A 23,030-nucleotide genomic window follows, 5' to 3' on the forward strand; every position below is an offset into this window, starting at 1 on the left:
AAATAGTTACTCTGCCAGAATGCTACAGGGTAATGTAGAAAAATCCTTTAATGCCAAGGAAGTCAGAGGGTAAAAAGAAACTCCCAACAGCCAGGATTTTTAGAAATCAGATGATTTGCAAACCACCTGTAGTTGGATGAGGTCAGTTCTTACCTCTTCATTTGGACACTAACTGGGCAAGAGAATGATTAGCTAACTTCAGCAGCTGTGCAAGATCTGTGGCTACCCAGAACTGACCAATGCTACTTCAGAATAATTTTCAACTAGCTTTTAAGAACTTATCCAGGCCTGGAGAAGGTATGAATAGTCTTTTAAAAGACAGCAAGAGCAATGAAGATGATTGATGTAGTATGGATTTTCTTGGCAGGATGAAGGAAAAATTAATTAGCTGGTTAATAACAAACAAGAATTTGTCAAGAACAGCTCAACCCTTCTTTTTTCAGTGACAGAGAAAAGCATGAGGAGTTCCACAAGTTGTCTTGCTATCACTCCAATTACTCTGAAGTCTGTCTTGGAAGCAGAATGAAGAGTGTCTCACTGAAACTACTGTAAATGTAAAACGGAGAGGCTTTCACTGTGCTCCAAAAGCATTACATACTGTTGCAGGTGTCCCAAAGGGTAAACAGAAAATGTTACATCTGTGTATGTCACCACCAGTGTTCTGCAAGAAAAAAAATTTCAGTTCTAATTCTGTCTGCAAGAAAAATGGGCAGACAGAGTTAGAACTAAAATTTTATCAAGATGTGGTAAAATAGCCCTTCTTAAGTCCCCACTGGAATGAAGAATAACTAACTACATAACATTACCAAAAAATGGAGAAATTACAAGCTGGATATAGTCAGCTGTATCATATCATTCTTCTCCCCAGGCTTGGTATGATCTAACTGGAACATTCCTGTGCTTCTTAGATGGGTTTGAACTCTAACACGTAGATTGTATTTTCTAAAGTTCAAATCACAGATAAAGGCGCTGAATCTGTTTACTTTGGAGGCTGTAAAGTTTGCTGCAGAGGGGAAGAGAATTGACCATTTGAATAGAACTTATTTCCAAATAACATGAGAGGAGGTAGAGCAAAATGAAGGACAAGATGGTGGCTTTTGTTCCTTCTAGCCCAATCCTCCACAGGAAGTATTGCAACTGAACAGATATCAACTTCCTTAATCATTACGTAGTCAAGTAATCATCCCATGTACAATTCTCAGATAGTGCTGGTCAGGATGGATGGACCAAAGAATTTGATACCTGGAGAAGTGCCATCAGCGAACATGACAAGATGATGCAAAACTGGAGGAAAACGTGGGTAAGAATTTTTGGAGAAGGTATTTCCTACAGTGCTTTCTACATCATGCACTACAGTCTCAATTTTATAAACAGCCTATGATGTTTCTGCAACCGACTGTATTTATGTAACAAAGTGATTAGTGTTCCTGTACGTGTTGTCATTCCTGACCCTCACAGCAGTAAAATCTGCTCAATCTATGACATATATTACGGTTATTTCAGCTTGCTCATTAAGTCCACTAACGAAGTGCTAATCAGTCAGTAGTTCTCATCCTGCCCAAAGCATTAAGTCTGTGTATACTGAGTACAGTATATTAATTTCATCACATCTGTAGACTAACTGGATTGCAGAGACTACTGGACTTCATAAATGGCATTGTCCATCAAAGCTGGCCTTCCTTTAAAAAAAAAAAATAGCCCTACTTAGCTTTTAATATTTTTCTCCAAAAATTAGAACAAAGACTAGTTTTGATAACTTTTGGATGACACACGCTTGTTGCATGTGGAACAGTTAGTACAGGCAAGCTTTACACCCCATTTTAATTTTTAAAGCAGTATTAACACATCATTCTGAACTTTTTCTTCTTCAGGAAAGCTGCAACAAGAAGAACAGCCTGTAATGAATTAAGGAACAGACAAGCTAGAAGGAGAAATGTACGTAAGCTAGAGTACGCAGTACTCTTAATGTCACAGCAGTTAAATAGGTATTTGTGAGTGCTGGTGCTGGCATTAAAACTGATGTTCAACAGAATCACCTGAAGCTTGAGGTGGATCAAAGAGTAATGAAGTTACATGCTACAAGTAGAGAGGCCACCCATTCCATGTTGGAACTATATCTGGTTTTATTTCAGCTTCATGAAGAACAGAAGTGGTCTCAGTAAGACTTATGCTGCTCAAACAATACAATATGATGCATGGCTTCTGTTTTGAGTTCTTTAAGCAAACACATTAATTTTAGGCTTGAGGATCTTGATATGATTAATAATAAGATGTGGATCACATTTATTTAAAAGCACTTCAACTCACCCATTTATTTTCTTTTAATGTGTTTACCCTTATCCTCTGTTCCCAGCGTTTTGAAGAGCATTCCTTTGTGGTGTCAGCAAGTTTGTTTGCTCAAACACATTTCCTTTGGTAATAAAGTTTCTGTACCAAATAAAGAACCTCTGACTAATTCTCAAAATACAGAAAGATTACAAAGCACCCAAGTGAAAGCAGACTCTTTAGTTTTTGCAAATTATTCTTCTATATTTGAGATAACTGTGGTACCTTTAAAAAATTCTGTGTATGTTGAATGAATTCCAAGACTACGATTGCATCAAGTTCACATATTCCTACAGAACTGCAGACTGAAAATGTGAGGACCTCCTGAATTCACAGTGAAATTATTTTACTGCATTGCTGTTCAGAGTTCTGTCTTTCTGCATCTAATAAACAAAAGTCTGAGGCATAATTCAAGTTTTCTGTCTTATCTTCTGAATGGTTTTAAACATTCTGGAAGCAGGTAAGATGCCACCTAAGAATCCCTGTAGCTTCAGTCCATGGGGATAGCTGCTCCTAGCAATAGCAGGAAACTTCATGTTTATCCCTAAGTTATCCCAGAAATGGTAAGGTTTAAACTAGATTGTTTTCCACATTGAAGAAAGCATTCTCCTCCCTCTAAGACCTTCCTGAATGACCGTAGGGTTTTTTTTTTTGTTTGTTTGTGTTGTTTTTTTTTTTTAAATATCAGACCACCTTGGGTGAAAAATCTTATACACAAACCATTTTCTGTATTTTTCACATTCGCAATCATAAATTAATGCTCATGCAGGCAGCTGACACCAATGTTCAAAGGGTATTTTTTTCTCATTGTGTTTCTCTTAGGACATCTTTTATTGACTTTTCTTGAATTGTCTCTCCGCTACATTTGGAGCAGAGCTAAGTTTAGTTCTGTGGTGCTGAGTGGGAAGTTAAGGTTTGTAAGATTGAGGTGAGAGTTTTACATGAGCATAGCTGAGCTTTGCCTTGTCTCTGCAGCAAAGTACTGCAAGTAGTACAAAAAGATTGCCAGATTTTTTGTTTGGCTCAACTTTGTGGAAAAAACCATCTGTATAACAGAATGAGTGAGCACAGCTGTAATACCTCATAGTGAATTTTTTTGCTACATTCTAAGAACAGGAAATAACTCCCTGAGATTATGAACAACTTATAATGCTTCCGAAGTAACTTTTAATGCTCTTCTACAGTAAGACAAAATAGAAAATATGGCCAAAAAAACCCCAGAGCTGCTAATGTGATCTTCACCAACTGATCCCCATTGCATGCAGTGACCAGGTTTAGCAGTTTCAAAGTTTTAGATGTTTATCAAAGTAGCACAAGCATGAATAAATCACAACTTACCTCTGGATCAAGGATATCTGATGGCCATCTTTCATCACTTAAGGGGATCTTTCACCCTTAATCTCCATTTAAGGTTAGAAGAAACTAATACAAACAGATCATCATCATAACTAGTGACTAGCTGTGCACTTCAGCTTAAGGCTGGCTTCCCTTACCAACGTTCTTCCTCAAAACTGAAATTTCAAGTATCATTTAAGTGCCCACCAGAAGAGTTCACTTAAGTCACAACCATACTTTATAGAATCAATATATTGTAGTAGATTTTATACAATTTACATTCTACAAAATTGTTTGAATTTCAAAATTATTTAAAGTTTTTATATAACTTCACAAGGCAGCTACTTTCCAAAGTATTGCTCTACAAATGTTCAATGTGGTGAAGCACTTACAGACACACTTCAGTGATGCTGGCAGTAGCACATGGCATCTATATCACCTCTCAGAACAGCTGACAAATGTTACATGTGCATCTTCCAATTACTTTCTTTAGGCTTGTCTTCTTATATCAACAACTTGTAAACAATGGTATTTATATAGGAAATTCCCACTAAGGTGGTTTCACCACCATTACGAGCACATTTTACAGAATCACAGAATGGTCAGAGTTGGAAGGGACCTCTGGAGATCATCTAGTCCAATGCCCCTGCCTGAGCAGGGTCACCTACAACAGGTTGCACAGGACAGCGGCGTCCAGGCAGGTTTTCAATGTCTCCAGAGTGGGAGACCACAACCTCTCTGGGCAGCCTGTTCCAGTGCTCTGCCACCCTCAAAGTAAGGAAGTTCCTCCTCATGTGAAGATGGAACTTCCTGTGTTCAAGTTTGTGCCTGTTACCTCTTGTCCTGTCACTGGGCACCACTGAAAAAAGACTGTTCCCATTCTCCTGGGAGAAGGATTTTTTTTGTTTCTAAAATTTTATTTTCTGTAAGATATAAATTTTCCCCACCTTAGATACAAACTGAGATTGATCAAAGACTCTTACATATATACACTGACACAACCCCAAACTGAAGGAATGAGGAGTCTGTCAGCATTGAGAACGTACAGATAGGATACCAGGCTGGCATATTTGCTGTCCTTCACTATCCTCTTAACTTCAAAGCAGGATCTATGATAAACTAGTCTCAGCAGTAGCAGAAACATCATCATTGTACACTTAGTCAACTTCATAAAATTTCTAAGCAAAGCATTTTCACTTCAGGAATTTCAGACCTTTATATTCCATACTCTCTCCTTTACACCTGCTGTATGATCCCAGAAGAACAAAATATCACACAGATGAGCTAACTGGGAGCTTTGTCATCATTGGCTTCTGTAATTAGTGTCAATCAAGCTGCCTGCCCAGAATTTATTTCTTGCTGACTGGAAGAAAGAGACATTAATGCCAGCCTGCCCACCTGAGCAGGTTTATTTAGAAGAAAAAAACAAAATCAAACCCACAACCAAAAAACAGTTGAAGTTCTTAAATAAGACTTAAAAATAAAAAGCAACTCCCTGCAAACCCCAACCTTCTGCCTCGCAGATTCGCTTCCCAAATAAATTTATCTTTCTAGCAAGTTCTTTTGGTATATTGTATCACTAACAAATCAATGCTAGTCCATAAAACCATGAAAGTATGCCAAGCCAGTTCAAGTGGCTTGGGGCTAAGAAAATTTGCTGTTGTCATCTGCTATAGTAATCAGCCAAATACATAGAACGTAAAAGCATTAACCAGTGCCTCATGTGCTCCAGCGTGTATTTTGTTTAAGGGATTCTGAACAGTTTACTTAGCTGACTTCAGATATTTCTTAAATTTTTTAATTTTGCTACCCTCTTCCTAGGGGGTCTAAAAAAAAAAAAAATAATTAAAGGCCCCATAGAATTGGATCTAGGTTTACTGATGCTCTTCAGAATTCACTATCACCACATCAGCAGTTGCACTCTTTTCCAGTTCCAGTGCATATGGGTTATACTCTTCTTCAAGTTTTCTCTTCCAGATTTTAACTAGGAAATATTAGGAAAAACAAAACAAAACAAAAAAACAAAACAACAAACAAACATGTTACTTTATAATACTTGAGGAAAAACTCAAAATGAACAGTCACATTGATTCTCTACTGCCTCCTCAAAGTAAGTGCCATGATAAGTTGGCACACAGGCACGTTGGCCTGTACACCATGTGACATCAGATGACGCATGAAAGAATACTTTAGGAGTGATGGGATCCATTGAGGTCCCACTGTTCAGCCCTCTACTCAAGCAAAGCTAGTTCTGAAGGTGAACTTTAAAACTCCAACTTTAAAAAAACTCCTAAGTTTTCAAAACTTTGAAAGAAGTCATGAACTGCCTAGTATGTGTGACAACTGTCGTCTGGTGACTGTACAAGCAAGCTGGAGAAATGTGTTTCTAGAAGTGGAAGGCATCAACAAAACATGAATGTGTTTGGACAGGAAGATGCATCTCAAACAGGCTTCAATACAAAACTTGAGTCCTCCGTACTTATACTGTGTGCGCTTCCAGAAAAAAACAAAAAGAAATAATAAGGAGCTCTGTTAAACCTCCCTGGACAAAGCAATGAGTACTGGCTGCCATCAGTGGATTTCAGAGAAGAACTTAGCTCTAAGACTTTCTCAGCAAGAGCTGACCTCAGGTTTACAAAATTAGGGGAGCAGGGAGAAGTGACAGAAAAGCAGAATTTCACCCCTTACTAACCACTAAGGTGTCATTTGTTTCAGTGAAAATGGTAGAATTGAAATGCACTTTGAATGAAAACTGAACCAAGTTGACACATGTACAATAAACTTATATATATATATTTTATATCAACACGTATATATGTACATATTTTTTGTATTGAAGCATTTTTATGAGGGCATTTATTTTGACCTATATCAAAGTACAGCAACCAAAGTATAAAATTCTAATTTATTTCTTAAAAAAGAAGACAGTAAATACTCACTATAATTTGGTACATCCTCATCGGAGTCCTTGGAAGATGTTTTACCAGTTTCTGATAAGCCATTTTTTTCATATTCAGTGGTTAACATGCTGGGTTGGGTTTCTCTTAGTCCTCCTTCAGCTTCTTCCTCTAAAGCTGCTATCATATCTTTGTAGGCCTTCCTGGCCTCTGTTGTCAGTTGTACCATTCTATGAAAATGGTCCTATGGAAACATAAAATATTAGCAGAGCTTAAATCATACAGTAAGTTTTAACATCTCCGTGAAAATCTGTAATGAATATTCCTTATTCAGAACATGTATGTTCATTTATAAAAGTTGAGCAGTGAAGTATGTAAAAGGACATGAAAACCAAACGATTTATAAGCACTTATAAAAACACCAATTCTCTTGAAATAAACATTTTGGAAAGAGATCTAGATGGAGAGGATGTCAGAACAGATGGCCAAACTACTTTTTTGAATACTGCTGAGTGGCTGTACTTCTCAAATCAGTAAGCCACTGACCTGGGATAGAGTATAAATGTGCAATAGCAAAACAAACAAAACCTTCAAGTGAGAATCATTCCCCCCCACACACACTCCCCTCCCTTAGGGGTACCAAGTATAGCTAAACAAAAACATGAACCTACATATTTCAGCTTACCTGAGCCCCATCATAGCTAAAAATTCCCACCACGCTCACAGGCACTGCTTTGTTCACACAGCGGCCCAGGGCCTTGCGATTAAGGGCAAAAACAAACGGGATATTCTGTTCACAGGCACAGTCGATAATGTTGTGTAGAGTCTCATCCAACCCACCTGGAGCAGAAAAAAAGAATTAGCAAAGGATGACGCTATTCAAGTTGATTATAACTAAAGGCCAGTACTGTTACACGATGGCAAAAAATACACCAGGGTTGCAGGTGCATTTTGAAATCACAAGAGCTTATAGGAAAAAAAACAAGGATCTCAGTAATAGCATTAGATCTCAATTTTAAAGGAGAATTCGACATTTTTTTCTTAATTCTTAATTAGCAGTGTCCTTAGACTGCTACTATTCTGTATTTTGTTGTATGTGTAGTATAGTCTAATGTAGTATTAAAACCAGCCAGCTTCTATGAAATTCTCTGAAAGTTAATAGAAAATAAAGACAATAATTAACAACAAATTTTAAACAAACGATCACTGAAAACTTACTGTCAATCTGTGGCCTAAAAGAGACTGAAACAGTAGGGCTTCTTGGGGTAGCACAGCTGGCATCAGTAACCTAAACAGATTCTAATTTCAGGTAACTTCCCCCACCCCAGATAGTCTTGACTCAGCTCATGCTTCAGCTGCACACCAGTAAACAATCTGAAGGAGGAAGGCATCTTTATATGACTGGATTTCAAAGGCTACTCAAATAAGTTCCTCCAATAATAATCCTGCTGCCAGTATACTGAGTATGCTTTTTCACATTTCTTTTATTAAACAAATATATTTTTTTTAAACTTATTTACCCTTTGACTTAATCTTTTCACAGTTCGGAGAGATGATGACACACTTCAGTTTTTTCAGCTTCAGATGTTTCAAAACTTCTCTAAGACCCATAACAAGTCTGCGTTTTATCTTTGCCTTTACTGGGTCTTTCTGATACAAGCGATCTTGGAAACGAACCAGTTCTTTTAAGAGATCTGTCACACAACTGTCAACTTCTTTGCTAAGTACCTGGCTGCAATAACTGGAAGAAAGAATCAATTAAATGTTAAAACCTCTAAAATTACTAATATGTAACACATAAATATGTAATATGTGAAATATAAACAGTTTACCTTCTATTCTATGTCTTTGTCCTTTTTCCTATTTCCACTCCAAATACACTTGTTATATATATGAAAACAAACATTTACTTAAGATTTTTTTCAGTGGTTGAGAACTTACAGAAAGTTTTGTTATTTGTGATACCTGGCTCCCCTATCAAACCATACTAAAAATACATACACATGTGTACAATAAACCTGTATATATATTTTATACCAATATGTATATATGTACATATTTTTTCTATTGAAGCATTTTTGTGAGGGCATTTATTTTGACCTATATCAGAGTACTGCAACCAAAGTATAAAATTCTAATTTATTTCTTAACAAAGATGGAAATCTGGATCAAATTCCTTCTTCTCAGGTTCGTATTTTTTGTCTGTCTTCCTGTTTCACTTATCAGACTACAGCCTTGTGGTGTTCATAAGGAAAGGATAAAACCAGATGTACTTCATCCTTCTAGTGTTCCCTGGGAAAGATCAGGGTTCCAAATTATTTCCCCCCCCATCTTTTACACAAAGAATCATTCAGTAAAGAAGGATCTCAAAAAGAAAAACTAAAGATTTCTAAACTGCACAGTGAACAGAAAGATGCCAAGTGGCAAATCCACATAAGATTATGAGAAGAGATCACAAGATCTATCCTGTTATCTCAAAACTTTATATAAGTTACAAGAGTTTTTATTTACTATTTCCAGCTGATTTCACTAAGTCTCAAAGACAGGTCTACTAAAACAATGAAAATCTAACCTAGAGACACAAAATATTCTAAGCTTTGCTGAATGCTCTACACCCTATGTAGGACTCAGTTGGACAGGCTGGACCCTGTACATGTTCAGCCCAAACTGTGCTTTCAGTAAAAGTGTTGCATAGAGACAATTTAAGTAATTTTTAATGCCATCAGAAGTTAAATTAGAGCTAACATGTGGTGACAGAAGGTTAAAGAATGGCTGTATACATATTAACCTTTACTATAACACAATGGCATAGAGGCCAGCCAGGCCTTTATGGGAGAAAAACTAAAAGTTAGAACACTGCTTAACTAAACTAACTGTTATAAACTGTCATGACTGGATCTCTGATGTCTTCACATATAGTAATGTCTATTCCTTCTTTTATAAGGAAACATATATATACACGTCTGATTAAACAAAACTAAAAGTGTTTGCACATAATAATCCATAAATCCTCCCTTTATTTCTCTGCCTAGCCATAACATGAAAATGTAATCTCACTAGTCACATGCTTTACATTTTTGCCATTTCGTCTGGCAGCAGAAAACCAAAGTACACACTAAAAATAAGTAGGGTGTTACTACTCTTTTTCTTAAATATTAAGCTGGTACTCCATTTACTTAAAATAAGGTACTTATACTTTAACAGCAGCTCCTTATTGTTCCTTAGCCTCTAATGAATTTCTGATCTTTTATTTCCGTCAAGGAACATGCATCTTGAAGTGAGAATTACAACAATGTACACACTATTTCTCTGGATATAATTTCTTTCTTTGTGTGTCAGCTTACAGAAAAACTGGAAAAAAATTTAGAACCTTCAGTCTAAACTCCAATTAGTGTTGCACAGAATGCAAGTGAAATATGAAAATCTTGTTTGAAAAATGCCTTATCAGTGGTATTGTGGAAAACCAGACATCAATACAATCGATACTTACTCTCTGAACTTCCTACTGTGGATTTTTGGAAGACTGGGGGTTAGCTGCTTTGAAGTCATAGAACCTTCTGTAGATTCTTTGATCCCTGTGTTCTCCAGAAACCCTTCAGCAACTTGTGTTACAGGAACAGCTATCATGTAAATAGATATCTCAATAAAAAGACAGACCAAAAAGCATTGTGAAGAGACTAACTTGTCAAGTATGTCTTGAAGCATCATTACTTCAGTATTACAACAGCTGGTGGTAGTAGGGGAACAGGTCATACATTTTTTAAGTCTTAGTTTTTATTATTGTACCTCTTTTTAAACAGATTGCCAGAGAGATGCAGGGACTCTCATTACAAGATATAACAAATCCAACAGGCATAAAAGTATGGAACAGTAATCAGAATCCTAATTATTCAACTACGTTGACTATTAGCTTCAGCACACTTTAAACTCTAGATAAGCCCAAGTAGAATCTTAGAAAATTCTGAAGTTATGCTTTTCATTTGGTACACATTTTTGAAAGCACCAAGTGAGCTCACTCTCAGATCTCCATCTACATACTGTATTATAGCCTTTTCTTGAAAGATACCTGCTTGACTATGCTGTAGAAGCATTTCATCTTCAGTAATATTTTCTGCAGACTGACAAACATTATCTTCATCTTTTAGTACTGCTGTCTGTTCTAACAGGTGTTGCTGTTTTCGTTGTTCTCTTTCTTTCAGAATAATCTAAAAAAAATTACAAAACCCAAATAAATTGAATGTCACATAGATAACAAAGCAGTTCCTGCTACCAACTGTTTACATACAGACCATTCATAAAGAAGTTTGGCACCATCATTCAAATTTTACTATATTAGGGTTTTTTGAATTAGCACATAAAAAGAAGGAAAGGTATTCCCTAAATCTACTTAGAAAAGGTCTTTTTCCTTGATTACCAGTGTCTGGGTGGAGAAAATAATCACTAGGGATCAACCACAAAGGCAGAACTAAAGTTAAAGCAACAAACCGCTTCAATGCAGAGAAGCAAGTGAAAGTCTCCCTTTTTACTTTTCTTCAGACTGTCAATTTGTAGCAATTCAGCCAAACACTCAAGTACTTTTTTATATATACGCATATATACACACACAGAGTTACTGTTCCTCCTTATTCCCCAGTTAAAAATCTTGAGTCAGTCTAATAGATTGCTGCCTCTGAATATGCTGGTTGAAGAAAAAGAAGAAATTACCATGGATAGCTAAGCCATATAGTACACAGAAGGAAGGAAAGTAGTACATATGCTGGATCCAAACATGCTACAGTAGGTGAAAGCAATAATCAGTTTCCTGAAACTCATCTTCCTTCTCTCCTTTCATAACTGCTAAGAAGCAGTTATTGTGTATATGACCACTAGCTCAGCTAATCTACCCAAAAATTTTAATTAATTACACCACAGAATCTAATTGCAAAAGTAAATTTCTCCATTTGCATTTGTCAAAGATGAACAAAGAACATGAATAAGCTCCCTACCATACTCACAATGCAGCTATTACACAGACAAAGCCATCTTTGTCATCTCAAACCTGCTTTGGAAAATAGATGGCATGAAGACAGAACAGTCAGAAGACACAGTAATTAGTATCACCCCCTGAGTTTGTTATATATGTTGTTTATATTCTACAGTTCTCAAATTCAATAAGCAGCACAGAATGATCACTAAACTACCTTTACTAGCTCTGCAAGAATTGTTCTAGACCAAAAAGTTACGTAGCAATGGAGCGGTACTTTAAAATCCTCTGTACAGAAGATATGACAGGAAGCAACGTGAATGGGCAAATAGAGAAGATAACAAGAGAAATCACCAGGTGGATTTAATGCTAGTTGCTGCAGAACCAGACGAAGTTCTGGCTTGGAAGAGCACAGAAACATTAAACACTATCTTTGTTAGATCCATTCTCCTCAGTCCTGCAAATAACTATACCTTATCCAAACCAAGTAAGACTTCTTTCGATGTCCCCCCCAATGACACATGGATACTTTTGTAGTGACACTTCTTTGGCTATCAACTGATTTAAGTGGGAAAATATATTTTGGGGGAATTTTCTACGCTATTTAGCAAGACTCCCCTCTTCTCCCCTGGCCCCCCTCCCCTTTTTTAAACCAAGGAAAGCTAAAATTGAATTTAGACAAGTGGATGCTGAGATGCAGATCTCCACACCAGAAGGTTTAACAGACTCACAGAGTAATACTGATGTTGCATCAGCCTATATTGTACTATTTAAGGTAAAAATATGAGCACCTTTTTAAGACGTGTTGGTCTTTTTGCTTTAGGGACTTCTCTCTGTTTCCCTTTCTTTACCAAAGGAGCGCTGGAATCCAAAGGGTTATGAGGCATCTTTCCTTGGTTTAACCGGTGACTTTTTGTGGCTGTAGCAGGTTCTTTAGAAAGTAATGGTATGGCACCACCAACTGAGATTAAAAAAAAAGTCTGCATCAGACAACTATAACAAATATCTAAACTAGAATCCAATGCAAGTTTAATGACTGGATTAGGACTAGTATGCACATATTAGATTTGTGTTGTGTTGCTATTAAGAATATTCATAGGCAATCCTGTGTCATTAAACGATGTTATTTAATAAAGATACTCCTCCCAAAAGACTGACATGTTGTCTACTTCTATTATATGACTAGAATCACAAGCTCTGTCCCTGAACTCCCGAAAGTCATATTTGGCAAAACTCTGCACTCCAAGCTACCTTCAACACCGCACCATGCTGGTTTGGTAAACCTTCAGGAATCTCCATGTTTCATGGTAATGGCATTTCCTCCTCCACAGATTCTGTACTGTGTTAAGATAAATGCTCAGCTGCAGTATTACAGATTTTAGGTTTAATTGCTGTAAATAATCTGCGGCACTTACTCCCAGCATTTGTTACGCCTTAATGAAGTGGACAAAGTTAATTTGCAGATGGGTAATGAGTAATGCAAAGGTACAGGTATGTCTCTTTTGTTTAACCAGCACAGCTCCCAGGAGATATCTACTTTACTTGCATTTTTCAGAGGGTTTAGAACACAGAAGCTTTAAATGACAGGCCAAGTTACTGAACCTGGACCTTCCAAACCATGACCTCACACCCTAAAAACTACTCTCCCTTTTCAGCTCATTATCAGTAGGAATCCTGTATCACATGAGAGCACTTTGTCAAACTTCAGTTACCTGCAATATAAATGAGGTTACATTAGCAAGTCAATTAAGAGGATGACATAAGTATCAGTGGAATGAGCTTGACACCTTTGTGCCTCAGGCACCTAAAAACACCCTAAAAAGCACCCAAAGCTTCTGGCAGCTTGTCTTAAGCCAACTTCAGTTACTGCTTCCGAAGTATTTATATGCTGATCCTCCAATTCCACATACAGTACCATTAGCATTGTTTATATATATAAACATATATAGCAACAGTTTACTTCATAGAACCGCTACACCCCAACTTTTCTGGTTTGGCTCTTTGTTACAAAGGCAAACTGAGAACTGCCAAGAATGTTGTGCAGTATGTTAGCATAGGTGGCTACAAGAGTTAAAGCTGGATTTGAAGCAATACATAAGTGTTCACCCTGCAGACACATGATATTTCCCGTCATTGTGTACATCACCTCTTCATTTCAAATCCACAGAGTTCTCATGTTCCTGAACTTGATGGCTTTAACAGTTTGTGTCATTTTGCATGACTGATGCATTTCCAAAATGTAATTTAAATTCAAATAATTGCTCCTTTATTATGTTGTTCCATCCATACATTATTTACCATACGAAGTAGTAAGTGGAATGAAACAACTTTGTCTGCAGTTGCACTCCTTGCCCTTCTTGTTCACTATACTCCTCTCCTGGTTACAGACACTACAGACATGATGACATTTCACAAACTAAAGTCACATTTTTGGTACACACCATTTAATGGGTGCACTGAATGTTAAAAAGAAAAATATAAAGTTGAGGTAACATCTGCCTTATACTTCCAGGATATGAACACAATACATAAACTTCTCTTCTACAGCAGATTCAGACACAGGCAATTTAATATTAGAAAACAGGCATTGTGACCAATACGTTTGTGCTCCACCATCTACGCGACTACCCATGCAGTGTATAGTTTTATATAAACAAACCTGGTTATTAGTACCTCTGCAGCATTGAGTTTGACTGACTCAAATGAAAAAAAGAGATCAATCGCAGAAAAAGAATTTTAAAAAGCTTCTTACAAGTTCTCTCAATTAGTGAAGCAAAAGTCTCATCATTGCTCGGTATTTTTGAGCTTTTTATTTAAAAGCTCAGCTATCATACAAAACATTGTGAGATTAATTCTCTTGTGGTTAGCTCTCTTTCTGAAATAATTAAAAAAAATTTTTACTGAAACAAGGAGAGAAATTTTATCATAATTTAATTCTGGCACAGATTATGCTTCCTTTTGCAAAATATACTGCACTAACATAGCAAGACTAAATTTTGACCTACAATGAAAAAGATGCTAAGCTATTTGTTTCTGCTTCCTGGTTATGCATCCACAAGGTCTGAAAGATTTTCTCCATCACCAAAACCTAGCATTTTGTTAAAGCAATTATTTCACAATTATCAGGCACGGCAGAACTCATTCTTTGGCTTGGGCTGATTGAGAAGAAGCAAAGGAGCTTTTCCACTCAAGTTAGAGCTCTAGGATTTCTAGCATCAGAGGAGCTTCAGAAAGCCTTTGTTACTGTGCAGCCCCTTCCTGCAGGTACACATCACAACAGCAACACACGTATTTAAGACAAAAGCAAAAATCTCCACAAACATTAGTGTTTTCGTAAAAGCTAAATTTCAATCACCTCTCATATTTATAAAAGGTGTTCTTTTACACACCATTGTCCTGAAGATTTTTCTTTCCCCCTGTCTTCCTCCAAACAATTCAGAATGCCATGCTTTTTAAATTTTTTTTTAAAAGAACCTTCATTTTCTCTTGTATCTTGTGAACTGTGCTCCTGTCTGCATGTTCAGAGATCATTACAGATCAGAAATCAGGCTACATTTAATGTTTTAATGCTTAAAAACAATTGAAGTTGAAAGCAAGGAAATTTCATTGTAACCAATACCTGAAAACACCACAGGTTTAGAAGACTGTTTTGACTTCTCTGTTTGCTGCTTCTGCTCCAATACTGCCAGCATGCCGCCCAAATCCAACTGTACAGGAATTTGACTCTTCTTACCACTGCTCCTGGATGTATCCTGAAGAAGTTCAGTACCAATTAGCAATGCCAGCCATTTCAGAATGTAAAGACTCTCTTTTGTATGGTGTGTAATACACTCTGAACATCTTCATCCATGGTAGTTTTGATTTTTAACTTGATTCAATGAAAGTGTTTTGATATTTAAATAGACATCAACTTTAATGTGAAAAATTAAAAAAAAAAATTAAAAACAGCTCAAATAACTTTTGAATAGCTACTGGAATAAAGACAAAAGCACTAAGTCTTTAATAAAGGAGGTGCTTTATGTCAGGCTACCACTTTGATCAGACTGCCACCTACCTTTGAAAAAGGAGAAAGGCTTACCAGAATTGAAATTTTTGTTAAAAGTACAGAAAAACTACTCTGTGAATTTTCCAGGTTATGTGATTGCCAAATACATACACCATTATCTTCAATGCCTTATTAAAGAGAAAGATCGTCGTCTTTATGTACCACCTCCTCATAAGCAGTAACCTTTCTGTTTGCTTCAAAGAGAAGGCTGAAGCAGTGTCACACATTTGGCACCACATTTAATGATTCAGAAATAAAAAGATTACAAATGAATAGTCTAGTAAAGAGTACGACGACAGCAGAACATGCTAAGGAAATGACTCACAGATTTTGTACTTTCAGAAGTCTTATCCTGAAGGATCAATTCATCATAGCTTCTGTTACAATAGGGTTAAGGAATGTGACCTCCTCCTGAGCCCAGGATCTCATCTTCCATCAGAGCTATGCCAGAACCTACTCACCAATATGGAAAAACTCACTGACCTTACTGTTGCTCTGCATTTCTCTTCCGTGCCCCAGGCTAAGTGGATCTCCTTGCCTCCTTGTCTTAATCTGGCAGATCCACTTTTAAGAGATTTCAAACTCCTTAAGACAATCAGTTTGGACTGGATTTATGCCATCATCAAGTAAGACAGGTGAAAGAAAAATTCCAGATACCTGAAACTCGCAGACATTAATGGAAAAACTAGTATTTTTCCCTAAACACTGCATCACAAGCTGGGGGCTAGCAATTACTACCACTGACTGCTTCTAACCAAGAGGATCTTGTCACTTATCTCAAAGTATGAATACAATCGCAGCTGTGCTTGGATCTAGTCTTATATTAAATACGCTAATTTTTTTGGTCATTTTGAGTTGTAAACTTCTTTTCAAACATGAATTAATTTACCTGCATTTTTTTTCTTTCTAATATAGAAGATGAAGCATGCTTCCCTGATAGTCCATCCACTTTGGGAGTTCCATCCAGTGTGGGAGGCCGACTATCCCAAGACTCTTCGGCAAGATGGATCTTTGAAATTTAGAGACAAAAGGTGACAAGCAGGAAGAGAAAATATTTAAAGACACATGGAAAAGGGTAAAGTGAAGATGATATTAAATTCAAATGGAACATAGACAGTGGCATTGAGTGTACCCTCAGCAAGTTTGTAAATGACACCAGGCTGAGTAGTAGAGTCAATATGCTTCAGGGACGGGATGTCATCTGGAGAGACCTTGACAGGCTTGAGGAATGGACCTGTGTGAAGCTCATGAAGTTCAACATGGCCAAGTGCAAGGTTCTGGACCTGGGCTGGGGCAATCCCCAATACCAATACAGGCTCAGGGATGAATGGATTGAGAGCAGCACTGCAAAGAAGGACTTGCAGATACTGGTGGATGAAAAACTGGACATGAACTGGCAATGTACACTTGCAGCCCAGAAAGCCAACTGTTTCCTGGGCTATGTAAAAAGAAGTTCGGCCAGTATATTGAGGGAGGTGATTCTCACCCTCTACTCTGTCCTGGTGTGTCCCCACCTGGAGTCCTGTGTGCAGTTCTGGGGTCCTCAGCACAAGACAGACATGGACCTGTACAAGCAGTCCAGAGGAGGCCCACAAAAATGGGCAAAGGGATGGAACACCTCTCCTACAAAGACAGGCTGAGAGAGTAGGGATTGTTCAGCCCGGAGAAGAGAAGGCTTCAGGGAGGACCGTATTGTGGCCATCTAAAAGCATGATAATTTATTGGCTGCCATACTACTTAATCAGACCCATGATTTTCTTTTTTTAGATTTGGAAGAAAAAATCAGCAAGGCAGCTTCATCTTCAAATATTTGTTACAGAGGAGTATGAGTGGCTTAATGATCACATCTCTACCACTTACGTAAGCTTTGAGAGGTTATATCCCACTTACACCTACAAAGCTAAAAGGTTTGTGTCATTTGAGGTGCAAGTCTGTGTAGCACTTTCTTTATAACAAATCTGGTTTCAGCAATTACTGTGCCTTTGCTGCTCATTCCTCCCTGTTGATTCAATTTACTGCCTCAAGCAAAGCAAACAAGGGTTTTGGGGTTCTTTTGGTTTTTTTTTTGTTTTGTCTTTCAACCACTAATATTCACAGTGAAAGAAAACCAAGGACAAAAATTTCTAGCAGCAAAACCAGTTTCAAAGAAACAGAAATCTCTATTTTCACCTTTATTATTTATGTTATTTGCTTTGCAAAACTAACTGCATTTCCAATCCATGTGATTTATGTTTGGGATTCATTCCCATATTGAATGAATTTCCAAATAATTCCTTGGGATTCATTTCACTCATGAAAAAAAAAGCTTGGATTTATAACTGATGTTAAACTCAAATTCTTACCCTTGCACAGCTTGAGAACAAGTGTTACACTGTTCAGATGCCCTCAACAGCAAAGGCAGAAATTGGAAGTCTTAGTATTATTTTTATGAAATTCAAAATTAAACCAGAACACTACCGGCAGGAAAATAAAGTACATAAACAGAACTCATCTCAACTAACCGCGAGTGTTCACAACAGAGGTGTCTATATTGGAATTAGGATCCCAGAGTTTAGGCAGCAGTTCAGAGACCAAAATCTCCTTTGGAATGATGTGAATCTACTGAATACAGTGAGTAGCTCTTCACTCTCCACAGAGTACCTAAGAGGATTGCCATGGGCAGAGATCCACATCATAAGCACCCACATGTAGTCAAAAGAATTCCATCTTTAGTCTCATTTAAAACTTGCAGTCTTTTCTTGCTTGTTTTCTTAACATTAACATAATGTCGTAAGATTACTTACTTCAGACTGCTTTCTGACACCAGGATTAAATGACGGTGTCTGAGATCCTAGTCTGTTTCTCCTATCAGAAGCAGCTGCAAGATCAGGAAACTCCTCAGCATCCTAAACAAATAAATCAGAAGATGATTTTACAAGAACTATCAAGTCCATACTCTCAAAACTGTGTTTTCTTATAATTAAATTATTCTCTCCCTGCTTACCAAACATTCATCATAATTTTTTTTCACTGTATAAAAATTCAGAAGCCAAGTGCAGTGCCACCAATTATTATCAGCATTACAATGGTTAAGTCATCTATGCAGCAGCCAATTCAAGGCTGAAAGAGCTTACAAGAGAAATGCTCCCAACAGCAGCTTGTTATTGCTGTCAGCTGATACAAATAATTAGAGGTAAATGGTTCCTAAAGGAGTGTTTTTCAGATCATTTAACAGCCTTGCAAACAACTTCCCTCTTCTTCCAGTATATTCTCCAGCTGTGCAATTCTGCCTTAAACGTGCGAGTGGTGAAGAACTAAAAGGGCAGGCAAAAGGGTAGTAACTCTTGACTACAGTATGGAAATAAACAGATAAATTACTGAAGTGATTATGTAGGCTTAGACACAAGAATAAATTTTATTAGCAGAGGATACACTATCCAGACTCTGGACTAACTAAGAGCAGACAGTCTGGAGCTTGCTCTACACTGGTCACATTATATCCACTACCACAATCATAATGCTCCTCATCCACCAGGTTGGTTTTCATCCAATTGCTTCTCCTCTGAGAGGCCTTTTTAGTTGTGATACAGTACTACTGAACACACCAATACTTCTTCTGCAGCCTGAAAGACTTCATTTAAACAGCCCAAGCCACGAAGACCAGCATAAAGACAGACACACCTCACTTTTAAAGAAGCTTGGAAGTAGGTGACTGCAAGAAATATTCCACAAACACTCTTCCAGCTTAGCGACGGGAACCAGAGGTAGTACTTCCACATTTAAATACCCCTCACTAGAATAAATTTTTATTTCTGTCTGTCCAATCACTTCCTGAATTCAAATAAATTTCTGACATTTGCAACATACTGTAGCACAATGAATAATTAAAATCCAGCACTCGGTGTGACGTTACACCTCCTTATATTTGTTCTTAACTCATCACCTATAAGAACCAGAGGACATCAAACAAAATTAGGAGAAAGATCAAATAATTTCATTTTTATTTCCTTGTCACTTCTGATTCCCACTTAGCCATCTATTTTACAGACTAAGAAGTCCTAGTTTATTCAGTCTTGCCTCCCACAAAAATTGCTTCATACCTTTGATTAACTTTGGAGCATTTTGTCTATCTTTTTTAGTTCAACTATGTATATTTTTTTAAGGAGTGGGGGAAACACAAGAAAACAAAATCCACACTATATTTAGATAGGACAAGTCCTGGATTTATGTATTGTCATAATCCATTTTCTTTTCTATTTTCCTAACAATTCCCAGCACTATTTGCATGTTTGACCAGTACTACCAGCGTTGACCTGATTATCAATAGCAGCTTCAATTTCTCCCCCTTTGGAGAAAATAACTAGCTCAGGGCCTACCCCTGTGTATGGAAAAACAGGATTATTTTTCTCAAATGCATCCATCTATGCTCATTAACAGTGTCAATAAATAAGGGACTTTTATAAAACTAGTAAGCGATCCAATATATTGCTCTAGTAAACTGCTGCACATAGCAGAACCTTCTTAAATCTTCTGAGTGCCTTGAAGTTACAGGTGTATGACTCTTTCATGCTCTTCTATTTCAAGAGCATCATACAAGCTCACCCGTTTTTCAAACTGATGAGCAGACAAGCATTGCCAGCAAACCAGGAGGCTCTGAAAGCTGTCCCCCACTGCCACAACAGATACTGCATCCATGTCATGGATTTCAGTGAAATGCGTATGTCCTGTTCCATGATTCTATGCCATTTTTTTCTACTTTTGTCTTCAATAGTCCCACTACCTTCCTAGTACTTCCCATGACTCCTGCTATTCTCTTTCTGTTTAGATGTTAAGTCATTCACATATCAGACATTGTATGGTAGCATATAGTAAAAATAGGGATGTTCTCATGAGGGAAAGAACCTGCAGATCTTTGCTTCTACCCATAATTCTCTAAAAAAAGAGGTCTGTAAACAGTAATTTCTTGTGCTGTTCCAGGACAATGAACCACACAATGAAAACAACACGCAGCCACAATTCCGCTCCATGTTCCATGTTCAAATGTACAGAACAGAAGCCAGACAGGAAGACTTCTTTATGCTGCCATTTCACAGACTGAACATTATGTACACTAGATTAAACATGTAAATCAATACATGTACATAGCACTTTCAACGAATTGGGATTCCAATGAAGCACTGTTAAACCGTCGACCATACAACAACCCTCTAATGTGGGAGAGTCTAAAGCCTTCATGATACTGATACACAGAAGCCTCAAAATACTAATATGCATATCACAGCTATGTGAACTTGCAAAAAAACTGGAATCAGCAATCAGGAACGTAAGCAGTGACAACTGTGTTCCACAGAGATTGCTTCCAAATGCGAGATGGGCAGAATTGTAATACCAGTACCACATTCTTTAAAACCAACACACACTATGGTACCCAGTATATTCCCTGTTCCTTGTGCACTTTGCTTTCTGCAACAGATACTACAGAATATTTTTAATTTAGGAAATCTGACTTTAATTGTTATCTGTTAACATTTAGACTGTCAGATGCTTCATTCCAAATTTGCCCTAAGTCTCTTCAGCACTTTGTGCTCCTCGAATATGTGGTAAGGGAAAAGGCACAACTGTTCCCTACCAGTAACTTGTAACAAACATCTCTACTGAAATGCACCTGGCCCAATATCCTCTACAAACAGGATTTGAACTTAGATTTGTACGAAGCTGTGTTAACATCTGGTCTTCCAATACACTCGTAACACTTAAAAGAACAACAAAAAAAACCTCTTCACTGTACCTCAATCCTTGGTGGTTCCTGTACTGTAGCAGATTCATTTTGAGGTTTCTCTACAGCAGTGGGTGACTTAGTTTTTTTCTTCTTTTTCTTCTTTTTTTTCTTCTTTTCTGACCCTTCCTCAGGCTCAGTTTCACTAGCATCATTTTTTGTTTCTGACTGCTGAAAAAAATCACAAGGTGTGACCATTAGAAACTCATTTATTTCAATACCACCTACCAAAATAAATGCAAGTGACCACACTTACACAACTAAAGGGTATCTTTATCAACCCAGGCTAGGACATTAAGTGGACAAGGAAAAATCAAGATCTTTTAGAAATTCAGAGCGACTGCAAAAACTCTTCATTTGAAGCACATTGCATGGTTATCAGAATGTATCAGGACTACTGAGATTTCAGTAGGAAATATCCACCCAAATAAGGCAAGAGTTCCATGTTTCATGTCTCATTCTGAGGGTCAGGAATTTGAAAAAAGTCCAGCCTAAAAGTAATATATTCAAATCAGCTATTTTGGAAGTTCGTGTTGCTGGAGTAGCACTGCCTTTTTGACTTGCTGTTATTCTTTTCCACTAAAAGAGAAGAAAAATTCTAATAATGACAAGGTAACTTAATAGTAATTCTTAAAAGCTACATTAAGGAGTGGACACTGTACAGAGCCTAGGAAAAAAATGGCATTGTCTCACATCAAGAGACACAATCACACAGTGACAGAAATTAGTTTAAAGCAGACAAGTCTCAAGTACCTTTGCTTCAGTATCGTGCTTCCCTTTGTCTCCAGAACGACCTTCAGATGCTGGTGATGACACAATTTTCCTTGGGGGCTGTGAAAGTACCATGGCCCAAGACACATGTGGTTGAGTAGAACCATCTACAGATGTTTCAGGAAATGCCATTGGGAAAAAAGTGATATACAAAGATGTCTCAAAAATATTTCTCAAATATTCAAAAGAAAAAGGATCAGTAATGAATTAATCAAGGACTAGCAGGTACAGAAGAGAGCCACATTCCTTCTGAGGAAGGACTGAAATAAGACACACATTTCATTTCTCCAGAAAGCTTTCCAGAATTGTAACTACTCCATATATTGTCCAGCACTACATACATATATTAGCCCAATTAAATTGTAATTGGAAATCTATACTGTGTCATACTAACGACATACAAGTAATTCCACACTCATTTTCTAATCTATTTTTCTTTAAAATAATGAATTTCTGCTGTATTTACATAAAAAATTCCTTTAATATTTATCCCACTCAGTCATACAGCTTCCATGTACAAGGCCACATCAGTACTTTCTAAAAACTTCCCTTACAGACGTATAAACCAGCTGAAAGACTTCCTAATGTGCCTCAGTGTACAAGAATTTCACCCACTACCACTCAGAAGTATCAATGTTTTGAGAGAACTAACACTTAATTTTGTAAATATTCCAAACACACAGCAAATAGAGAAAAAAAAATTTTTTTTCTTTAAGAATGAGAAAAACTTTCATTGAACAATTGCATTGCAACGTTTTGGTAGTGGTAGGTTTTGGGAGGCTGCAGGGGTGACCTCTGTGAGAAGAAGGACTCTGCCAGCCCCAGCCATCTCCGAAACAGACTCAGACTGGTGCATGTCTGTGTATAGACAGAAATCCAGTGAGAGGCACTTAGACAATTCAATGCATAATGCATGTGGTGGCTCTAAGATAGAGTCCT

At 37.3% G+C, this 23,030-nt stretch overlaps 2 protein-coding genes across 2 annotated transcripts in view; both read right to left on the reverse strand.

The window, feature by feature from the left end:
• Positions 1 to 99: 99 nt before the first annotated feature.
• Positions 100 to 22,166, reverse strand: SECISBP2 (SECIS binding protein 2). Its single transcript, XM_009885669.1, has 13 exons — positions 22,074 to 22,166; positions 21,333 to 21,491; positions 18,349 to 18,450; positions 16,455 to 16,574; positions 15,140 to 15,272; positions 12,312 to 12,481; positions 10,624 to 10,762; positions 10,048 to 10,177; positions 8,078 to 8,298; positions 7,243 to 7,397; positions 6,600 to 6,801; positions 5,582 to 5,644; positions 100 to 155 (listed from the first exon to the last, which is right to left on the reverse strand). Exons 1-13 carry the CDS (start codon positions 22,164 to 22,166, stop codon positions 100 to 102), a joined length of 1,743 nt encoding a protein of 580 aa, XP_009883971.1.
• Positions 22,167 to 22,821: 655 nt separating this feature from the next.
• Positions 22,822 to 23,030, reverse strand: part of CKS2 (CDC28 protein kinase regulatory subunit 2) — an 18,193-nt gene continuing 17,984 nt past the window's right edge. Inside the window, exon 10 of the mRNA XM_009885670.1 lies at positions 22,822 to 22,949. Coding sequence (XP_009883972.1) covers positions 22,822 to 22,949 — 128 coding nt within the window. The remainder of the gene's footprint in view (positions 22,950 to 23,030) is intronic.

Source organism: Charadrius vociferus, unplaced genomic scaffold, assembly GCF_000708025.1.
Source record: "Charadrius vociferus isolate BGI_N301 unplaced genomic scaffold, ASM70802v2 scaffold305, whole genome shotgun sequence".
Lineage (NCBI taxonomy): Eukaryota > Metazoa > Chordata > Aves > Charadriiformes > Charadriidae > Charadrius > Charadrius vociferus.

What these genes read in the sequence shown, in the direction of transcription:
- SECISBP2 (XM_009885669.1), bottom strand. Translation starts at nt 22,166, where the DNA reads ATGGTACTTTCACAGCCCCCAAGGAAAATTGTGTCATCACCAGCATCT. An exon ending in AGGAACCACCAAGGATTGAG is followed by an intron (nt 18,451 to 21,332) that starts GTACAGTGAAGA and finishes TTATTTGTTTAG; the next exon opens with GATGCTGAGGAGTTTCCTGA. An exon ending in TCTACAGCATAGTCAAGCAG is followed by an intron (nt 10,178 to 10,623) that starts GTATCTTTCAAG and finishes TTTACATGATAG; the next exon opens with CTGTTCCTGTAACACAAGTT.